At 46.4% G+C, this 21,423-nt stretch overlaps 1 protein-coding gene and 1 pseudogene across 12 annotated transcripts in view; one reads left to right on the forward strand and one right to left on the reverse strand.

Moving 5' to 3' along the window:
• Cit (citron rho-interacting serine/threonine kinase) overlaps positions 1-21,423 on the forward strand; it is a 175,323-nt gene that overhangs the window by 142,911 nt on the left and 10,989 nt on the right. For 8 of the 12 annotated variants that reach the window (XM_027414197.2, XM_027414198.2, XM_035443253.1 and 5 more), the window contains exons 29-46: positions 300-440; positions 1,048-1,155; positions 2,912-3,074; positions 3,331-3,495; positions 6,089-6,226; positions 6,808-6,988; positions 7,158-7,249; positions 7,858-7,962; positions 8,159-8,328; positions 9,307-9,387; positions 9,554-9,689; positions 13,444-13,583; positions 14,582-14,674; positions 16,193-16,301; positions 16,405-16,533; positions 17,103-17,183; positions 19,058-19,136; positions 19,231-19,410. In XM_027414197.2, coding sequence (XP_027269998.1) covers positions 300-440; positions 1,048-1,155; positions 2,912-3,074; positions 3,331-3,495; positions 6,089-6,226; positions 6,808-6,988; positions 7,158-7,249; positions 7,858-7,962; positions 8,159-8,328; positions 9,307-9,387; positions 9,554-9,689; positions 13,444-13,583; positions 14,582-14,674; positions 16,193-16,301; positions 16,405-16,533; positions 17,103-17,183; positions 19,058-19,136; positions 19,231-19,410 — 2,291 coding nt within the window. Of the gene's footprint in view, positions 1-299; positions 441-1,047; positions 1,156-2,911; positions 3,075-3,330; positions 3,496-6,088; positions 6,227-6,807; positions 6,989-7,157; positions 7,250-7,857; positions 7,963-8,158; positions 8,329-9,306; positions 9,388-9,553; positions 9,690-13,443; positions 13,584-14,581; positions 14,675-16,192; positions 16,302-16,404; positions 16,534-17,102; positions 17,184-19,057; positions 19,137-19,230; positions 19,411-19,654; positions 20,100-21,423 lie in introns of those variants that run through there. The other 4 variants (XM_035443255.1, XM_035443258.1, XM_027414207.1 and 1 more) reach the window with 2 other exon arrangements.
• LOC113835503 lies at positions 15,398-15,498 on the reverse strand (annotated as a pseudogene).

Below are 21,423 nucleotides of genomic sequence, written 5' to 3' on the forward strand. Positions count from 1 at the left end.
GGGACAGACGGTACTAAAATGGCTTCCTTAGTAGCACAGAGTGGGCAGGCCAGGACTTCCTGTTACCTTGCTGTGTGAGATTGCAGGCATGTGGCCTTCAGGAAGTCCTGGAAACTTCTTTTTTAGTGATGGCCTTCTGACTGGGAAGAGAAAACCACCATTAATTCTGGAAGGAGGTGCTGTGACAAGGGAACTTCCGGTGTCACACCAGAAGTTAGTTGGGGACTGGGAACCACGGTGGGAAGGAGGTGGAGCTCTGTACAGTGTCAAGCCTCTTGCCATCCCCTCCGCCCCATCAGCAAGCAAAGCTGCAGCAGCAGATGGACCTGCAGAAGAACCACATCTTCCGCCTGACGCAAGGGCTGCAGGAGGCGCTGGACCGGGCAGATCTGTTGAAGACAGAAAGGAGTGACCTGGAATATCAGCTGGAAAACATTCAGGTGAGGGCCAAAAGGGCACTGTGGGCGGCAGCTGCCTCCTCCACCTTCCTCCCTTTCCTCCCTTTCCTTCCCTCCTTTCCTCTTTCTTCCTTACCCTCTCTCCCCCCTCCACCCTCCCTCTTCCATTCTCCTCTCTCTCCTTTGTGGTTGTTAGTGTCTGTTTGTATGCTGCATGTGTTTCTCCAACATTTAATTATGAATATTTTCAAACATTCTTAGAAGTTGAAAGCTCACAGTATCTTCAGTCTGAATACCATAATTAGCCATTTGTATTTTTACTCTTGATATACTTATTGGTCGTTTATTTATTTGGGAGGTATGCCATGGGGTGTGTATGAGGTCAGAGAACAACCTGTGGAAGTCAATTCTCTCCTTCCGTGATGATCCTAGGATACAACTCAGACAATGGGTTTGGTGGCAGGGCATCTTTACCCTCTGAGCCATCTTGCTGGCCCCATGGGTTTTTGTTGTTGTTGTTTTTTTTTTTTTCTCACTGTTAAATTGGATTACCCAGCAGTGTTTTTTATGTTATCATATTCTTGAAGTACCAAGTTCAAGGTACACTTCCACCCAGCTCTGAGGCCATCTTTGTTTCCATGAATCGTAGGTTCTCTATTCTCATGAGAAGGTGAAAATGGAAGGCACTATTTCTCAACAAACCAAACTCATTGATTTTTTGCAAGCCAAAATGGACCAACCGGCTAAAAAGAAAAAGGTAAGTGAGAGTGCTTGACAGTAGGAGCAGCCAGTCTTGCTCCATCACCCATGACTCTGTGGGTACCGTTGTGATAAGTAATCATACAGACAGGAAAAAAGCATACATTTTTGTTTATTCTGGGTCGAGAATGGGATCTGAATATAGCTGGAGTGGATCTTTCAATCCTGCAGAGAAGCTAGGATGGAGTGGGCCATCTGTGTACATTGAATATTAGGCTTGAAGTTCTGTGTCTAGGACTCTAATGTGGGTCAGGTCATCTGGAAGTGGCTTCTGAAAGTTTAGCAGATTTCATGTCACCTACAGGTGTCTCCAGGGTGACCTAGTCCAGTGCTTTTACCTAGTTTTATACTTTGACCTTTTACAAGACGGAATTTTGCTCAGGCTGGACGTCAACTCACCATTGTTTTTTTGCCTTCTGAGTGCTGGGATTTCAGGTGTGCCCTCCCACACCTGCCTACTGCAGTGCTGTTAAGTGACTAAGTTGGATACAGGAAGTTGAAAGGAACCTGGTTAAAACTTGACAGCTGTTGCCTTCACTGGCACTGGGTGCTCTGCTTTAAATTGTAACAAAGAAATGAAAAACTGAATGAGAGGCCAGCTGTGACATATGATGCCCTAGCTTCCGCCCCAGTCTAGGGTGCTGGGGGCAGTCAGCTAAGGCCAGTGCATGTGAAGATTGCTGGGTGGAGATTGCTTTTCATAAATAAGCCCAGTCCATGCCTTCCCCAGTGGCTAAAGTGCTCATCCAGGGTTGGCCAAATGTTCTGAGTTCCAGAAAGGTCTCTAAGGGGCTCGGCAGTTTCTTCCCAAGGGTCCTGGCACACTGTAGTGGCCATGGCAGCAGCTTGAAAGGGAAGAGCCTAATGACTTGGAATAGCCAGAAGAAGGTAATGGAGGACCAAAACCATTGACTGGCCTTGGTGTTCCCTGTGTCACCTTCACTACAAGGGGTGAGCGGCAAGCATTCCAAGGTTGCCTCTTGCTAAGTGCTGGCCATGGGAGGGTTTTCTTGCATACCATGGTACCATATTTGCTATGCTCATGATATTTAATCTTTTTTTTTTTTTTTTAATTTTAGCAGCGGACTGTTGTCTGGTTGTGTCATTGATGTAGTTAGGGTGTTTGCATTTGGTTTTCGGTGTTTGTATTTGGTTTTCTCTCAGTTAATTTTTTTTGTCAGATGCGTGATTCCATTTTTTTTCCCTTTTGTGTACAGTATTTCTGTTGGTATTCTTTTCTTTTTTTAGTAAGCCCCTTGTTTTAATATCATTTTGGCATTCATTTTCAAATTTTGCTTTCTTTTTTAAAAAAACAAAACAAAAAAACCCCAAAAAACAAACTCCCCACCCCTTCCCCATGTCTTGTCACCAAGCACCATGAGACAAGGTCAAAGGCAAGAGCGATCTCTGAACCGTAGCCATCTCACTCAGCTCCATCTTCCATCCAACCCGATTGCATTTTTTGAGGGGAAAAGACTCTCGGGAAGTGGCTGTCCTGTCTTGGGAATGCTAAAGGAAGAGGTGGTGGCAGTTGAAGCATCTTTAACCCTCTCGGTGAAAACTTCTGCACCTCACTTTTTTTTTCAGCAGACCGGGATGGGCTGAGGCTCAGCCTCCCCTTCCCCCCTTCACATGCCATTTTCCCCCAAACACACTTACAGTGAGTATGTGCCTGGCCTGAAGTCAGCTCTCCTTTAGCTTGGGTCCAGTGCCAGTCTCTAGGAGTTAGGAGATATCTCTGTTTCCATTGCTAGGGTTTATTTAGTCGACGGAAAGAGGACCCTGCTTTGCCCACACAGGTTCCTCTACAGTACAATGAACTGAAGCTGGCCCTGGAGAAGGAGAAAGCGCGCTGTGCAGAGCTAGAGGAAGCCCTTCAGAAGACCCGCATCGAACTGCGGTCTGCTCGGGAGGAAGGTAGGAGCCCTTAGAAAGCCTTCAAAACTACAGGCCATTCCCCATGAGACTGGCTGAGACTAGTTTCAGCATCTCTGTGGCCCGTGTGTTCTCACTCCAGACATGTCTGGAGTCTGAACATTTTCCTGCCTCGGAGTTAGCATAACACCTGACCTTTTGGTCTCTGGTCCTTGAAAGGCAGCCACAGGCAACCTTCTTAGTCTGGTCCAATCAATGACTGAGTCAACTGACCGGCTTTGTCCTGGTACCTCTGCAGCTGCCCACCGCAAAGCCACGGACCACCCACACCCGTCTACTCCAGCCACTGCGAGGCAGCAGATTGCCATGTCTGCCATTGTGCGGTCGCCTGAGCACCAACCCAGTGCCATGAGCCTGCTTGCCCCACCATCCAGCCGCAGAAAGGAACCATCAACTCCAGAGGGTATGCTCTTGTCTCAGTCTGTTTCCTATTGTTGTAACAAAACGTCTGAAACAGGTGGTTTATGGAGAAAAGATATTTATTTGGCTGAGAAATCCAAGAGTGTGGTGCCAGCATCTTGCAAAGGTATGTTACTGCATCTCAGCGTGTCAGATGGAACCGTGTGTCCAGACATACCTAACCCAGGAACCCTCAGGACTCCAGTGTAACACTACTAAAAGTCCTTCCCCATCTATTACCCAGAGTCAACCATTGTATTTTTCAGAATAGCTACTGCTAGTATTCAGTCCCATACCTGATATGAATATATTTCAAGAGCACAAGTCAGCATGGCGGTACACACCTTTTATTCCAGCACCCAGGAGGCAGAGGCAGGCAGATCTCTGAGAGTTTCAGGACAGCAAGGGCTATGACAGTGAACATGAGAAAATTAACCTGTAAGTCACAGGTTATGTTCTACAGACATAAAAAAGGTCCACTTTAAAAATAAAAAATCTTTATTAGCACTGTCCTGGACACTGCAAGCTACCTCAGTGTTTCTTTTGTACATTAGTGCATTAGATCCACTTCCCTCGGGCAAAGAACTGCACACAGTATTCCACGGTGTAGGTAGATGAGTCCCCTACTAAAGGAGACCTGTCCTCGAAGCCTGGTGCACCTTACAGGACATCCTGTACCTCCAGGAGTGGCTGAGGGGTGGATTCTTAGGAAATGAATCAGTGGGTGAAAGGTTATGGGCACTTATGGGCACTTCAAATGTGGCCAACCTGCAGCCAGTTGCAATGACCACTGACAGGTTAAAGGGTATTCTTTGTGGTCTCAAAAGCACCGTGTCATGCAGAGATGAAAAGGACTTTGGAAAAGGGGGGGGGGGGGAAATGGTCCTGGAAACCTTGGGGGAGCAAAGTAGAACTGCCCTGGCTTCACCATCAACTGTCTTAGGTTGTGAGTTTTGATGACAATGTCTCGTAGCTGTGCTCTTATGAACCAAGGAGCCTTCTTGTTGCTGTGTTTATAGGGTACCTTGGTCAGAATGTCTACCTCTAAAAGTAGTCCAGATAAAGAACCATTCCTTGTCTAGGTGTCCACCAACAGGTGTCCTGCAACAGTTCTCTGGGCGCTGTGGTCCCCCATGTCCTTCCTGGGTGTGTATCATACCCTCTGGTTGTCACTGTGCATTCATATCACTCCATGCAACTTCCCGAGAAAGAAAGAGGGGTGGCGTGGTAAGGAGACCCCAGCAGAGCAGAACTCGAGGTACATTCTGAGCTTTCCTCTGTATAAAGTTGCATCTCACCAGGTCACTGTTGAGGGAGAACCAGTGCACTGGGGCAGGGAAGGAGGAGGTCAGCCTTGTTAATTTAACAGGCTGCAATAGAAATGTAAGATTCAGTTCTACAGACATAAAAAGGTCATTCATAAAAGAATTCTTCAGCCAGTTCTTACTTCAATAACAAAAATATTCTACAGTTCATAATTATTACTTTTAAATTGAGTTCCATGAGAAGTATTGGATATACACTTTCATGACTATTTACAAATAATCAGTTAATAAACATGTTTAGGGGTCTGGAGAGATGGCTCGGAGGTTAAGAGCACTGGCTGTTCTTCCAGAGGTCCTGAGTTCAATTCCCAGCAACCACAAGGTGGCTTACAACCACCTTGAATGAGATCTGGTGCCCTCTGCTGGCCTGCAGGCAGAAGACTGTATATATAATAAATAAAAATTAAAAAAAAAAAAAAAAGAAAGAAAATGTACAATCCAGGACAACCCCTGAAACCACAGGACCGCTGAACTCTTGTCAGCAGATATTTGTTTCTTCTCTCTCTCCCCTCCTCCGCCAGCCACTAGCGTACTTTATTGCTCTGTGGATTTGCTTTTCTAGCTCTTTCAAATGAATGGGATCATACTACCCGCAGCCCTTTGTGACTGACTTATTTTCCAGAGCATCCTGTTTTTGAGACCTGCCCACCTTGTAGCACACATCACTATCACATTTCTTTTCTTCACATGGCTAAATAACATTTCATTGTCGGGGTGGTGTGCATCTTCCCCACTGTGCTACTGAGGGGAGGCACTTGAGCTGCCTCTGCTTTTTTGACTGCTGTTAAGTTGTGCCTCTGTGAGCGATATGCAGTCATGGGTGGGTGACTTCTGTCCTCTTGCGCTTAAAGCTAGGAATGGAATTGCTAGAGCAATGCACATGTTGTATTCTATGTGTAACTCTTTGAGGAAATGTCCAACTGGATCTCAAAGTAGCTGTACCATTTTCTGTCCTCACTGGAAAGTGCAAAGGATGGCATTTCTCCACATCCCCTTCAACCCCGGTTTTCCATTTCTCACATTCTCTTCTCGATGTTTCCGTGCAACATGGTACCTTGCTGTGGTTTTAATTTGCATTTTTCCTAAAGCCTAATGACACCTCGAATCTTGTCAGGTACTTTGGGACCATTTTTCCTCTTTGGGGAAATATCTAGACAAAGTACTGGGTTGTAAGAACTCTAATAGATTCTTGATACAAACCCTCACCAGAGACTGTTTCTCCCGTCCTCTAGATTCTCTTTCCACTTTCAATTGACAATCTTTTTCCTTCAGAATTTAGCCGGCGTCTTAAGGAGCGTATGCACCACAACATTCCTCACCGATTTAACGTGGGACTGAACATGCGAGCTACCAAATGCGCCGTGTGTCTGGATACTGTGCACTTTGGACGCCAGGCATCCAAATGTCTCGGTAAGAGTAGCGGCCATGCTGGGCACCTGTGTGTCTCCATTTGTGAAAGGTGGAGGCGATGTTTTAGACTGTTGTGTAATACCTTCATTGCCAAAGCTTTCACTTCAGTGGGAGGACACTGTTCTTCCCTTGTGTAAAGCAGTGACTCTAAATGGTGGCTTCATCTCCTGACTTCCAAGTCAACCTGTAAAATGCTTCCACCTTTGTTAATTTCCAGCCCCTTGGTATCAGGCTAGTTTCTCCTCTCCTGGCTTGAACTGAACATGCAAACATATTCCTGTACATACCTCACTAGACGGAAGCCAGGCAAGCTGGGTGGAGGGCAGCAGTTCCCCTGGCACCTAGGAAAGCATAGGAATCACCCGTGTGACCAACTCCACTTGCAGTCCCGTGGGGGGGGGGTGCTGGAGAAGCTCATGTCATGGCCTAGCTGGAGCTGTCCCAGCCCAGCCTAGAGTGTCTTCAGACTGTTCACAGCTCTCCTCTCCTCTCCTCTCCTCTCCTCTCCTCTCCTCTCCTCTCTCTCCTCTCTCTCCTCTCCTCTCCTCTCCTCTCCTCTCCTCTCCTCTCCTCTCCTCTAGAATGTCAGGTGATGTGTCATCCCAAGTGCTCCACCTGCTTGCCAGCCACCTGCGGCCTGCCTGCTGAATACGCCACACACTTCACTGAGGCCTTCTGTCGTGACAAAATGAACTCACCAGGTCTCCAGAGCAAGGAGCCCAGCAGCAGCTTGCACCTGGAAGGGTGGATGAAAGTGCCCAGGTATCACTGTAAGGCGGCTGAGGCACCAGCAGGTGTTGCCCTGGAAGGCCCACAAGCCACTTCCCCTCTCCCCATCTTCTAAGGAAGTGTTTGAGGAAGCCCCACCACCTTGCTTCAGTCTACTGCTTTTGAGTTCTGACATTTTTCTTGTCCATCTTTCTTTTCCCAGAAATAACAAACGAGGACAGCAAGGCTGGGACAGGAAGTACATTGTCTTGGAAGGGTCAAAAGTCCTCATCTATGACAATGAAGCCAGAGAAGGTAAATTAATGATTCAGGGGGAATATCACTGCACGAGGCTAACCCAGGCCTTCCAATGTTGGCGTGAAGGCTTTGCTTTTAGTTTTATTTATTTATTAATTTTTTTTTTTTTTTGGACTGCCTCACGAGACTTCTCTGCTTTTCCATTTTTCAAAGTTAAAAACCAGATGACTTCTCTAAAGGTTATTGGTGGATACTCAATCTATAGGTCTCCCCCTTGAAGAACCCGCAGGGTGCTGCCCTGAAGATTCCACCTGCTAACACACCAGAGATCTTCCGCCTCAGTCAACTAGCCCATAAATCCGCATCGTCACCAGAAAGTTGACTGTACCCCTCATCTGACACACTTTATTTTTTGTTTTTATCTTCCCTCTCTGCCTTGTCTGCACCTCATTTCCTTCTTTGTCCTTGTGCAAACTCTTTACACTTTACTGGCCTCTCCTCTCCTCTCCTCTCCTCTCCTCTCCTCTCCTCTCCTCTCCTCTCCTCTCCTCTCCTCTCATTTCCTTTTCCTCCTTCTCCTCCCCTTCCTCTTTTTCTTGTCTCTCTTCTCTTGTTCTTGGTCCTGTTCTTTTGTTTTTCCTTCCGCCCTTCCTCTTTGCACCAAGCTGGACAGAGGCCGGTGGAAGAGTTTGAGCTGTGCCTTCCTGACGGGGATGTATCTATTCATGGTGCCGTTGGTGCTTCTGAACTTGCAAATACAGCCAAAGCAGGTGAGTGGGACCCAGAAGAGCCCTGCCCAGGAGGTGGGGATGAGAGGAACAGGATGGAGACAAGATGCTCTGCCAAGACCTCTGTCTCCCTTCTTAGCTCAAGTTGCAGGCTTTGGTAGGATGCAATGCCATGACATCATCTCTGTCCGGGAGAAGGCATCCGGGGGCCAATCTTGTGCTCTCTGAAATCTTGTAGATGTCCCATACATACTGAAGATGGAGTCTCACCCACACACCACATGCTGGCCTGGGAGAACCCTGTACCTGCTAGCACCCAGCTTTCCCGACAAGCAGCGCTGGGTCACTGCCTTAGAATCTGTCGTCGCAGGTGGGAGAGTTTCTAGGGAAAAGGCAGAAGCTGATGCCGTGAGTATGACCATGACAGGGTTGGGTGGGGTGGGGGTGGGGCTTCTCTCTGTAGATGTGTGCCTGTGGGCACTGACTGTAATGGTGGGAATCCCACTGCCTGGCTAGGTTTCCCTCCTGCTTCGTCTGAGGGCCGATAGCTGCAGCTGAGTCATGACTAGCTTTGTGGTGTTGAAGGTACAGGCTGTAGACAACAGTGGAGTACTTCCATGCCTCCTTCAGCAACCCTGCAGGGCAAAGGAAGCTGTGGAGTCTGCCTGGAATAGCCCTCACATTTACTCAGTGGGGTCCTCGAGTTACAAGCACTCTGACCCAGTCTGCCAGTGAGTTCCCGAACCCTAGGAAGCTGTTCATAGCCTCTCCAGCTGCCCCTTCAGCACCCATTCTCCATAGGCAGGCCTGATATGCCATTTATCCTTGAGACAGTGGACACATCGGTCCACATAGATGTATCATGTCTGTTTCCATACACGAGACTTTTGCTCATGTACAATAGGCACGTGACTGTACTTCCTGTGAGCAGCAGCCTGTGTGGGCTGAGGTCAAGAGGACTAGAAGCTTGCCTTGCTATGGACACCTGTGCTTGCATTTCTATTGCAGCTGAGGTGGAGAAGGGTGTCTGTGTAAGGCTTGGTAACCTTTCGTAGCTTTATCTTATTTCCTGTTGCAGCATAGCTTTCTGTGCCTATGCCACCCACTTGTGTGTGTCTGTACAAAGTTGTAACTCTGAAACTAAGTAACAGCTGCCCTGGAACCACCATAATGTCCGCTTTGCCTCTGGGACTTCAGTCAAAAGATGGAGCCAGAGCTGGGGTTGTGGCTCAGTGGTCAAGTGCTTAGCCCCATTTGAGGCCCTGGGTCTAGTGTGTGCTTTTGAACTTGACTTTACATTTCTGTCTCTCTGAACAGTTTGGTTGTAGACAGTTTGAACTCGCTGTGTCTCCTCCCCTTTTCTATTTTCCTTTCACATGTGAACAGAAATTACTTGGAAACTCTCTGCTGAAACTGGAAGGGGATGACCGGCTTGACATGAACTGTACCCTGCCCTTCAGCGACCAGGTATGTTGCTTTGGCACCGTCCCAATGGCTGGCCACAGTCACACACTGTCGGGAAGCATGGGTGGCGGGGTTAGTGTCATTGCTTTTAAACACAACTGATTGTGTTTAAACACAACTGTTATGGTTAGATAACTGATACTGTGTCTCCTAACTTCTGCCTTGGCAGGTGGTGCTGGTGGGCACAGAGGAAGGGCTCTATGCACTGAATGTCTTGAAAAACTCCTTAACCCACATCCCAGGAATTGGAGCGGTCTTCCAAATTTACATCATCAAGGACCTGGAGAAGCTGCTTATGATAGCAGGTGGGCAGCCTCTTATGCAGCCTCTTTGTTGACTTCCACAGCACTTGGGATAGTTGAATTTCAAGCCAGAGATACGCAGAGGCAGCCTCTTGGCAGCAGACTGGGTCAGCAGTGCCCCTTTCCTGTGTGTCTCAGTTAGTGTCAGGCCTCAGCTGATGAACCCCTTGTCCATGTTTGGTTCCCTGTCAGTGTCCTATTTAGCATAGTATGACACTCTCAAGGACCACCCACCCACCCACCCTGTGCCATTCTGCCCAGTGGAGGAGGCTAAATTAGCTCTTATTGCTATAATGAAATGCCTGAGACCAGGCCCACTGATGAAGAAAAGAAGTTTGTTTACCTCTGGAGGTTCAGAAGCCCAAATGGCATTGTGCTGGCTTGGTGCAAACTTCTACTGGGCTGCATCACCTCATGCAGGTAGCATGGCAGGAACATGCTGGGAATCGGTAGACTATCACTACACATGAGCGTTAGATAGGGCTAGGCTTGCTCCTTTACAAGACCTCCCATTAGACCCTGGACCTACCTCCTTACTTGTTTAATTTTATGTGTGCCTGCATACGAACTGTGTGAGTACAGTGCCCATGGCCCCAAAGATTGATTAAAGTCAAACTTTTCTTTTCTAGATAGGGTCTAATGTAGCCCAGGCTGACCTTGTACTCCTGAGCCTTCTCTTCCCAAGCATAGGAACTCTGGTCATGATTCCTTATGTTGGGCCTCAGGCCCTTAGTTCTAGTTTCTTCAGTCCCATTGTGGCCCATGACCCCCTGAAAGCTTGCTTCCTCTACATGATGGTGACATGACTACTATAATGTCCCCATGTTTGTGACTGCTCAGACCCCTCCAGGATTCATACTCGCCAACATTTTTTATGCTTCTTTCCTCTCTGCACATACTTTTTTTGTTTTGTTTTGTTTTGTTTTGTTTTGTTTTTGTTTTGTTTTAAAGCCATTTGAGTTAATTGCAGGTATGTCCCCAATCAAGTTTGTCAGCATAGGAACCTGTGTGCCAGGGCCATTCTGTCACACATCAATGGCAGACATCTGTTTTTTGTTTTGTTTTTTAAACCTCATTACTTGTTGAGAGGAATTTTATTTATTTATTATTTTAATTTTTGACATAGGTAGCTAAGTGCATGCCTTTAATCCCAGCTCTTGGGAGGCAGAGGCAGAGGCAGGCAGCCTGGTTGACAGATAGCCAGGATAGTCAGAGCTGTTACACAGAGAAACCTTTTCCTCCTCCTCCTCCTTCCTCTTACTCCTTCTCCTCCTCCTCCTCTTCTTCTTTTTCTTCTTCTTCTTCTTTGAGACAGGATCTCACTATGTAGCTCTGGCTGTCCTGGAATTCCCTCTATAGAGCAGGCTGGCCTCCAACTCAGAGATTTGTCTGCCTCTGCCTCCCAAGTGCTGGGATTAAAGGTGTGTGCCACCAGCATCTGGCTTAAACCTTGTCTTGAAAAACAAATTGAGACAGATATCTTGGGCTGGTCTTGAACTTTTTTTTTTCAGACCTTACATATTTAATACAGTGCGTTACCCCTGTACAAACGGTAAACTGGGATACTTTTTTCAAAAGTTGACAGCACAGCTAAAGTTTCTAACAATTCAAATTATATATATATATATACCAATAATGGCAATATGTTATGCATCAATAGCAGCAACAGCTTTTCCAGGTTCTGCAGTCATTTAAACAAAATTGTAGAGACATCCAGCACTCTCCATTAAAAAAAAAAAAAGTAAAAAACAAAATCCCAGAAAAACAGCACAGTTCTGTTACCCTTGTGGTACCTGGCACCATTTTTTTTTTTTTTAATTAGCTTCTCAATCATCATCTGGAAGGAAACCATTCTGAGCAACATCATTAAAAACAGCTCTGATAAAGCATGGTCACTACTATGTATCATAAAGCAGGTCTACATATGAGTGAGTACATATCATGTTTGCTTTTTGTGATTGGGTTACCTCACTCAGAATGGTTTCTTCGAGTTCCATCCATTTTCCTGCAACTTTCAAGATTCCATTGTTTTTTTCTGCTGAGTAGTACTCCATTGTGTACCACATTTTCTGTATCCATTCTTCAGCTGAGGGGCATCTAGGCTGCTTCCAATTTCTGGCTATTACAAATAATGCTGCTATGAACATGGTTGACAGATGTCCTTGTTATATGAATGTGCTTCTTTTGGGTATATGCCTAGGGGTGGAATTGCTGGCTCTTGTGGTAGAATCATTCCCATTTTCTTGAGGAGTCGCCATACTGATTTCCAAAGTGGCTGTACAAGTTGGCACTCCCACCAGCAGTGGAGGAGTGTTCCTCTTTCTCCGCATCCTCTCCAGCATAAACTGTCATTGGTATTTTTGATTTTAGCCATTCTGAAGGAGTAAGATGGTATCTCAGAGTTGTTTTGATTTGCATTTCCCTGATGGCCAAGGATATTTCTTATGTGTCTTTCAGCCATTTTAGATTCCTCTATTGAGAATTGTCTATTTAGTTCTGTACCCCATTTTTTAATTGGATTGTTTGGTGTTTTCGAGAATAGCTTCCTGAGTTCTTGGTATATTTTGGAGATCAGCCCTCTGTCAGATGTGGGGTTGGTGAATATCTTTTCCCAGTCTGTGGGCTGTCGTTTTGTCTTGCTGACTATGTCCTTTGCCTTCTCAGTTTCAGGAGGTCCCATTTATTAATTGTTGATCTCAGTGTCTGTGCTACTGGTGTTATGTTCAGGAATCGGTCTCCTGTACCAATTAATTCAAGGGTAGTTCCCACTTTATCTTCTAGTAGATTCAGTGTGGCTGTGTTTATGTTGAGGTCTTTGATTCATTTTGACTTAAGTTTTGTGCAGGGTGAAAGGCTTGAGTCTATTTGTAGTCTTCTACAAATGTTTGCATCCAGTTATGCCAGCACCATTTGTTGAAGATGTTCTCTTTGTTCCAGCGTATATATTTGGATTGTTTGCCAAAAATCAGGTGTTCGTAGGTGTGTGGGTTAATTTCAGGGTTTTCAACTCTATTCCAGGCCTTGAACTTTTTATGTAGTTTCAGAATGACTTTGAACTTCCTGCCTCCACCTCCTGAGTGCTGGGATTACAGGCACAAGCCACCACATCCTGCTTGGTTCTCAACCCTCCATTTGTCACTCACAACATGGACATATCTGAATAGTTGAACCCCTTCCTGGCTCCCTAATACATTCTTTCTTACATGTTCTGGGAGCATTTCTGAAATTCAGCTAACATTCTTCAGTTTCAAATCCCTATTCCCAAGGATTTGAACCAAGAAATCGGCTGCCTTCATTTCTGAGATAAAGCACAGTCTGAGATGATGAATGCGTATACTGGTCAAGGGTGTCCCTTATCAGAACATTCAAAAAACGTTCCACTGTCTGAAACTTTGGGCATCACCACAGTGCTACCCATGGGAAATTCCCTCCTTGATTGTATTTGATTAGTTTCAGTCAAAATTCAGGGCAGCCCCCACCTCCTCACCTACTATATAAAGTTAACTTTAGGCTATAAGAGGTTTAAGAAACACAAAGGAATTTCATATGTAGACATGGGTCTTATCCCCAAGGTATTTCATTATATATGTAGATATTCCAAACTCAGAAGCCCCTTCTGCCACACCCCATCTTGGATAAAAGACACTCCCTAGTTTGTCCGAATAGCTCCTGTGCTTTCCAGTCATGGGTACTCAAGTCATCTCCCATGTCTTCATTTATGGACCTCCTCCTGACCACAGCTGTCCTTTCCTCTCAGGGGAAGAGCGTGCCCTCTGTCTGGTGGACGTGAAGAAGGTGAAGCAGTCCTTGGCACAATCCCATCTTCCCGCCCAGCCTGACATCTCCCCCAGTGTCTTTGAAGCTGTCAAAGGCTGTCACTTGTTTGCTGCTGGCAAGGTAAACTCCCCTTAAGGCCTTTGCTGTTGGAATGTTCTGGAAATCCACCCTAGTCTTCTTCTAACCAAACTTACTGAGTCAGCCTTGAACATTGTGTTTTTACCCATGAGCACTTGGTGTCCTTTTGGTAGGTAGTAAAAAAATAAAAGTTTGCTCAGGCTTTGACTCTGAAGGAAATGTGTGAGGAACATGAAACAAGTGGCGAAACTCAGGGTTCCGGGGGTCAAGAGCACATGATTGTACAATGAACCTCTTGGAAATAATAATGCAGGGACTGCTGTACACTCTAATCCCAGTATTCCGGAGGCGTGGCAGCCAGGAGCTTCTGCTGCCTTGCTTTCAGCTCAGCCATGGGCTCCACCTGGATAAGCACTATCTGCCCTGCGTTTTTATGTCAGAACGTTTGTCACAGTGACAGAAAAGAAGCTATGCCTCTGATAATGTGCCCAGGACAAGGCTTGTAGCCATGCCCGAGGTGTATGTGCTCAGTGGTTCCAGATCATGAAGTTGACAGTGCAAATAAACCACTTGACAAAAAGCTCCCTGCTAACACACCCCCTGCCCCGTCCCTCCCTCCCCCCAGCCTTTCTCATGTCACCCTATCCTCCCCCATTCAGTGTAACATCAAAAAAGTCTATCTCCACCCAAAGGCACAAATATACCAACTGTGTGGTATCATGTGGCCCTTAGACCTCAGGATCCCGAGTAAGGCAGTGAGTCTCAGCCAGGGGTGATTCAGCCCCCAGGGGACATTTGGTAATGTCTATAGACAGTTTTGATTGTCACAACTAGAAGGTGGCCAAGGCCATGGTACTCCCATTATTCCAGTGTGCAGACTGTCTCCTACTTCCCTCACAGAGAACGATCTGGTCCAAAATGTCGCTAGTGCTGAGACCAGACCCTGCTCTAACCACGCCCCTTGTCTAGTTTTGTGCAGGACTATAGTTCATGCTGATGACAAGTTCTCCCTTCTATCCCCCACCCCTATGGCCTTCTAGATCGAGAACAGCCTCTGCATCTGTGCTGCTATGCCAAGCAAAGTCATTATCCTCCGCTACAATGACAACCTCAGCAAGTACTGCATCCGGAAGGCAAGCTAATGGCCCAGTTATCTCGTGTGTGTGTGTGTGTGTGTGTGTGTGTGTGTGTGTGTGTGTCCCCTTTGTCTTGTGTCCTGTGTCCATCACAAACACACACACACACACTGCCACACAGAGGGCTATGTTGAGAGCATGTGTCTGTTCCTTTCTGATGCCTAGAGCTCGAGGTCTGTCCTTCCTGGAAGAGCCCGGAGCCTGTGGTAGCCACAGTGACTCAGTCACTTTGCTTCTCTTGTTTGGGACCTGGAGGGGGATGGCAGAGATTAAACAGTTTTTAAGATGACAGAAGCAGCTTTGTCTTAGCCAGTAGCCTCCAGCAACATCTGCCTGTCTTCCTCCATGCCTAGAGGTTTCTGGTGATGAGGGACAAGCCAGTGCAGGCTCTCTTTTGACTTGTGATCAGGGGTATGATCCCTTCAGGGTGGAACGTGTAGGCATGACTGCTGTGTGAAGCCTCGAGGACCGAGCCACCCTTTAAATCTGCCTTGCCCTGGAGAAGGTGTCTCCTGTCCCCAGACTAAGTGTGTTGTGTGATGAAGAACCTAGCTCATACCTGGTCATGCCATGATAATGCCCACAGTGTAAAAAGATGAGAGTTACGAGTGTGGGTGGTTGTTAGTGAACTGGTCTCATTGTAGGCTTGTTAGCTGGTGTTTATTGACCACCCATGTAGGATGTGTACCGGGGTGGAACTAGCTACCTTAATGTTTTCTTTTTTTTTTTTAAAGCTTCATAAATTTGTATGTCATCCTTATACAAGGGACATACTAATCTCTGTCATTCCAATTTTAGTATATATGCTGCTAAAGCAGCACCACCTTGGTGTTTTCTAATTGGCCAGTGAGACAGTGAGGCTGGCAAGAGCTGACTTTACAATCTGAGGTTAAAACTACCTTTGGTTTCCTTACCATCTCATGCTAGCATCCTGCTTCTGACTCCTCAGCCTTGGTGTAGGGATCAGATGGATACATTTTCTGTGATGGTGGTGATTAACATTTGAACTGTTGTTTTTAGGCAAATGACATTCCTGGCCATCACTTTAAGAAATCATGCTGGTTACCTTTTGTTTTGTCTTTAATGATATTAGGATTGGCCTGGAAATGACTACAAATAATGAGTCAATTAAGACAGGGATGCAGTAATGTTGTGTGGATAATACAGACTCAAATTAGACACTAGCAAATTACAAGCTAGCACAAAGTAAGGCCAGGCATCCCCTTGGCCAGTGCTGATAGTTGGTGTGGCATTCCACTCTTCTGCTTCTGAAAGAACATATTGTCAGTGTTTTGCCTGTCTGTGGAAATGATGTCTCTCACCCATTTGGGAGTTACAGTCTGGCCTGGTTTTCTGAGGCTGCTGAGGCTGGTATAGAGCGATGGTTATGAGGCAGCAAACAGGATACGTGTCACCTTGACAGGCAGAGATGAGAGGCTAGAGACTCAGGCAGAAACAGCAGCAGAGACGAGGTGTCCTGTGTCATCTCTGTCCCTCTGTGTCCCCTCACCTCAGGAGATAGAGACCTCCGAACCGTGCAGCTGTATCCACTTCACCAATTACAGTATCCTCATTGGAACCAACAAATTCTATGAGATCGACATGAAGCAGTACACGTTGGAGGGTAGGGCTGTGGTCTTCCCCCCATCCCCACTCCGCAGGGCTTGGGCCTCGAGCAGGGAGGCTTGGGCATCGTTCCTGAAGCACCTTCTCACCTGCCTTCACAGAATTCCTGGACAAGAACGACCACTCTTTGGCACCTGCTGTCTTTGCATCCTCATCCAACAGCTTCCCTGTCTCCATCGTGCAGGCCAATGGAGCCGGGCAGCGGGAGGAGTACCTACTTTGCTTCCACGGTCAGTCCCCAGCCTGGGCCTGTTGCATTTCCTTTGGTCAGCAGGATGGGTCCTGCCAAAGGGACAGAGAATGTTTACCCAGCATCGTGGATGCCTTGTGTGGTTCTCCCTCTCCAACCAGAGTAGCATCCTGGCCATTTTGAGGCTTCTTTTTCTGTCACTCACCTTCTTCCTCTGGTTTGGTTTTTTGCTACTTTTTCTCTTGATATTTTCTTTTAAGTTTTTGTTCCTTTTTAATCACTGGGTGTTTCTAACCCCTCTTCCTGTCTCTTTCCTGTCTTGTCTGTCTATCCATCTCTTCCTTTCTCCCTCTCCACCTTCTTTTCCCATTTCCTTCTTCCCCTTTGCTTGAATCCTCTTGCTGGAATAAATTTGATTAATGAAAAAACTTTACTTAAGAAAATCCTCATTTTAATTTAAACTAGGCAATGGTTTTGTGGAGGGAGGGCATCTGGCTGTGACAATCTAGTTAAATCTGGTCAGTTGTCCCTGGGGTTTGTTCCTTGTTCTTCCAGCAGATCATATGTGGCCTCTGATGTTAATGTCTCTATGCTTTTGACACCTTACAGAATTCGGGGTGTTCGTGGATTCTTATGGAAGACGTAGCCGCACAGATGATCTCAAGTGGAGTCGCTTACCTCTGGCCTTTGGTATGTGAGGTGCCGGGTTGGGGGTGGGGAATTCAGGGGCTCCTGTTTGCTGAAGCTTGTGTATTCTAATGGACTTAAGCTATGTGGGCAACAATTACCTAACTTTGTGTCTGTGGAGAATGTGTAAGTCAGCTCTCCCAGGCCAGAGTCCAGCCTGTGAAATGTTTATGGTCCCATGATACAAAGGAGAATATTCCCCATGGATGAGAAGTCATTTTAAAGGCTGTATAGTGTCCCATAGTAGAGCATACATTAGATAATCCTGACTAGGCAGAACAATGAGGTTACACCTATTCATTCTTGAAGTATAAACACTGTGTGAGCTAGGACTGACTCTGAACACTTGGCAGATTGTATCGTTTGAGTGCAAGTCTCTAAATGTAGGTCCTTATAACAAGACTGTGTGGATGTTCTACAGCACCTCTGTGGCCCAAAGGAAACACACACACACACACACACACACACACACACACACACAGTAAACAAATAAATGTAAAAGAAAATACTTTCTTGTTCACCCTTTGCTACCTAATAACCAGTTCTGGACCTCAGTGGCTTATAGCAACATGCATGTTGCCCATGACTCTGGGTCCACTCAGCTCTGCCCCTCATGGTATCAGTGGGGATCTGGAACAAGAAGAAAGTGCAAAAACAGCCTCAGAAATAAGGAGAAACAAGCTTGCTTTTTTTTTTTCTTTTTGCTGGGAATTGTGTTGTAGGGGTCACTCACTCAACTACAGGCCATTGTTCCCCTGTATGTGGACTCTTCCAAGAGTATAAACGGAGGTTTCGTAGCATTTAACATGCACGATATTCTGCCAGTTCAAGCAGGCCAGCAGGACTGCCATGTTCAAAGCCCACCACCTGTCTAAGGGCAAAGCCATGACTTGCCACAGGAGCAGCAGTCAGGACCAGCTTTCCCCTCCAGGAGAACAGGACCTGTTCTGTCTTCTCTAGTTCCAGAGGCACCATTATACAGAGATGAGGATTAAGACGTAGCTGGTATGGCTACACATACAGGATGGGCCTGGAGTTCAAGGCCAGCCTGGGCTACATAAGGAGGCTACAAAACGAAATAAATAATAATAGTAACAATAAAAACACACAGCAATATCTAAGTAACTATCTTTTAAAAACTTTACTTGGAGAGACTGGAGAGATGGCTCAACAGTTAAGAGCACTGCCTGCTCTCCCAGAAGACCCTGGTTCAAGTCCCAGCACCCACATGGTGGCTCACAACTGTCTGTAACTCCAGTTCCAGGGGATCCAATACTCTCTACTGGCCCCTGAGCACATCAGACACACATGTGCAGACATACATGCAGGCAAAGCACTTATATGTGGAGAGAAAAATCTTTAAATTCTTAGAGAGTAAACAGTATAAACAGGTTCACCGAAGCCTCACTTCTGTGTCCGTCTCCTACTGTCTCCATCTTGTTGCTCCAGAGGGAAGAACTTTGAGTTTATCATCTTCCCAGTGTTGTATGCAAATGCAAGCATATAATAGATTTCTCCTCATCATAAGGGTAGCAGGCTCCTCATATCCTTCTGAACTTGCCCTGCTGTTTGAGCAGCTCACTGTGGGTAGGTGCAGGGCTTCATGGTGCATGTCTTACCCTGGGCAGGGTTCCATAGGGATGCTGTAATTTCTTAATTCCTCTGATGTAAGTTATTCCTGATGCAGTAATGAACAGCATGGCAGTAAATGAACCCACATGCCACGCACGAGCACATACACACGTGTGATTACACTGTGTATAAGGTTCTGGTTTTTGGGTCACTGGTCTTTTTGCAAGCCTTGATTTTCCTTCTTCTGTTTTCCCTCCCACAACTTTTTTTCCTCTTCGTGCTCATTCTCCGTGGTGGTTTTGCAGCCTACAGAGAACCCTATCTGTTTGTGACTCACTTCAACTCACTGGAAGTAATTGAGATCCAGGCACGCTCCTCTCTGGGGTAAGCATTTCCCTCTGTGCTTTGAGGTTAGGGATGCCATGCAGCAATGGTGGTAACCAATAACGAATGTTAACTCTTTCCTGGAACCCTGCAGGACTCCTGCCAGAGCATATCTGGAAATCCCGAACCCTCGCTACCTGGGCCCTGCAATTTCCTCGGGAGCGATTTACTTGGCTTCCTCATATCAGGACAAGTTAAGGGTCATATGCTGCAAAGGAAACCTTGTGAAGGAGTCTGGCACTGACCAACACCGGGTGCCCTCCACCTCCCGCAGGTACTGAGCCTTCCTCCCTCCGGGGCCAAGTGAAGAGCAGGGGGAAAGTCTGCACTTTGCACTCAAGGCAAACCATGCTTTTGTGTGTGGCATTCTCTCATGAGCGACACAAGTATTGTGAAGGGCTCCTTGGTCACAGTGGCAGGGAACATCGATCTGGCCCTGAGGGTGTCCTCAGTGGCTCTGATGAGAGCAGCTCACAACTTACACTCTGGTGCTTTGGTGTGTGTCTTTGTCCTACTAGCTGCTGAGCCCCAGGGAGATGTATGGCCTTCCTTTGTGCTGCTCAAGCCCTGTGTGAGAGAGGAGCACCTGGAACTCTAGTTCTAATCCTGATGGGCCCGCAAGCCTAGACTCGGTACTAGGATGGACTTCTCCAAAGAAACAGCAAGGGAAATGGCATCAGGAGGGCAGGGAGGCAGGACGTATAGGGGAGGTCCAGAGGTGTGAGGCGTGGCCATGGGCCGTGGCTTCCTAGGCCACCTAGAGGCTTCTATGGAACCTGAGAAGTCTTTAGAGTTTAAAATTTTTATTTTAAAACTTGTATTTATTTTTGCGTTGGTAATCTAACCCAGGGTATAGAACCCAAAGGGCATAAATTGTATAAAGTAGTACAGTCTCCTTGGTTTCTTTTCTTTCCTGTGTTTAAGAAAAAAAATAAAGATTTATGTATTTTTATTTTTTTTTGATACAAGGTGTTACTGTGTAACCTTGGCTAACTTGGAACTCACTATAGAACAGACTGGCCTCAAACTCATAGAGACCCTTTCTCCTTTGCTTCCCAACTGTGTTATAACACCTAGCTTGATATTTTCTGCCAATTTTTATGTTATATATATGAGTATTTTACCTGCATGTATGTGTGTGCCTGGTGCCTGAGTAGGCTGGAAGAGGACATTGGATCCCCTGGAACTGGAGTTATAGACAGTTTTTTTTTTTTTTTTTTTTTTTTTTTTTTTTTTTATTATGTACACAACATTCTGCTTCCATGTATATCTGCACACCAGAAGAGGGCACCAGATCTTATAACAGATGGTTGTGAGCCACCATGTGGTTGCTGGGAATTGAACTCAGGACCTCTGGAAGAGCAGCCAGTGCTCTCATCCTCCAAGCCATTACTCTAGGCTCCTTCCCCTTAATTTAAAGAGGATAATGGTCATGTCAAGTTGCCATGCTGCCCTGAAGTCCTGGCTCAAACAGTTCTTTTGCCTTGTTCCTAAAGGGACTGGACCTGGTTTCTCCTCTTGTTCTTCCCTTTCTCCCCCTCACTCCACTACCCAGGAAGAAACCAATGTTATAACTTTTTTTGTGTTTCTATTTAAAGATCTTTCCGCATGCATATGTGCATAAGTCCATGTTTGTTACTCCATAAAAATAACACCATGGTTGTTTTCTGGTACTATGACAAAAGACAGAGGCTCATGGTTGTGTTCTGACATCGAGGGCCCACATCTAGCAGTGGCCTGGTTGTCAATGTCTTGAGGTGGTGCAGGGCATCACATGGTAAGAAACGGGAACAACACATGTGTGTACCTTCCAGTCTCTGTATCAAACCCTGTTGCTTCAAAAGGCTCTGCCTTCCTCCAGATGCCACATTAGGATTCGATTCCAGCCCTCTTCATATCTCACAGCGAGGGCTAGAGAGACAGCTCAGTGGTTAAGAGCATGTGTTGCGCTTGCAGAGAGCTCACATTTGGTTCCCAGCACTCATGAGTGTGTGTGTGTGTGTGGCAAGGGGGTGAGGGGGGGCAGAGGTGTCACAACTTCTATAACTCCAGCTCCGGGGGATCTGATGTCCCCTTCTGCTCTTTGTAGGCACATGCACATCAACTCTTTACTCTCTCACACTCGGAAGTACATTTCCACACCTGAACCCTCAAATGGTCTAGGTTTCACTGAGTTCTCTACTGAGATAACTGCACTCAGTAAGAACTGCTGGAGTGACCCTTTAAAGTCCAACATTTTTATAGTGCGTCCAATCTCTACCAAGTAGCTAAGTTTAGAACATTTATC

The sequence above is a fragment of the Cricetulus griseus genome, chromosome 4 (genome assembly GCF_003668045.3).
Source record: "Cricetulus griseus strain 17A/GY chromosome 4, alternate assembly CriGri-PICRH-1.0, whole genome shotgun sequence".
NCBI lineage: Eukaryota > Metazoa > Chordata > Mammalia > Rodentia > Cricetidae > Cricetulus > Cricetulus griseus.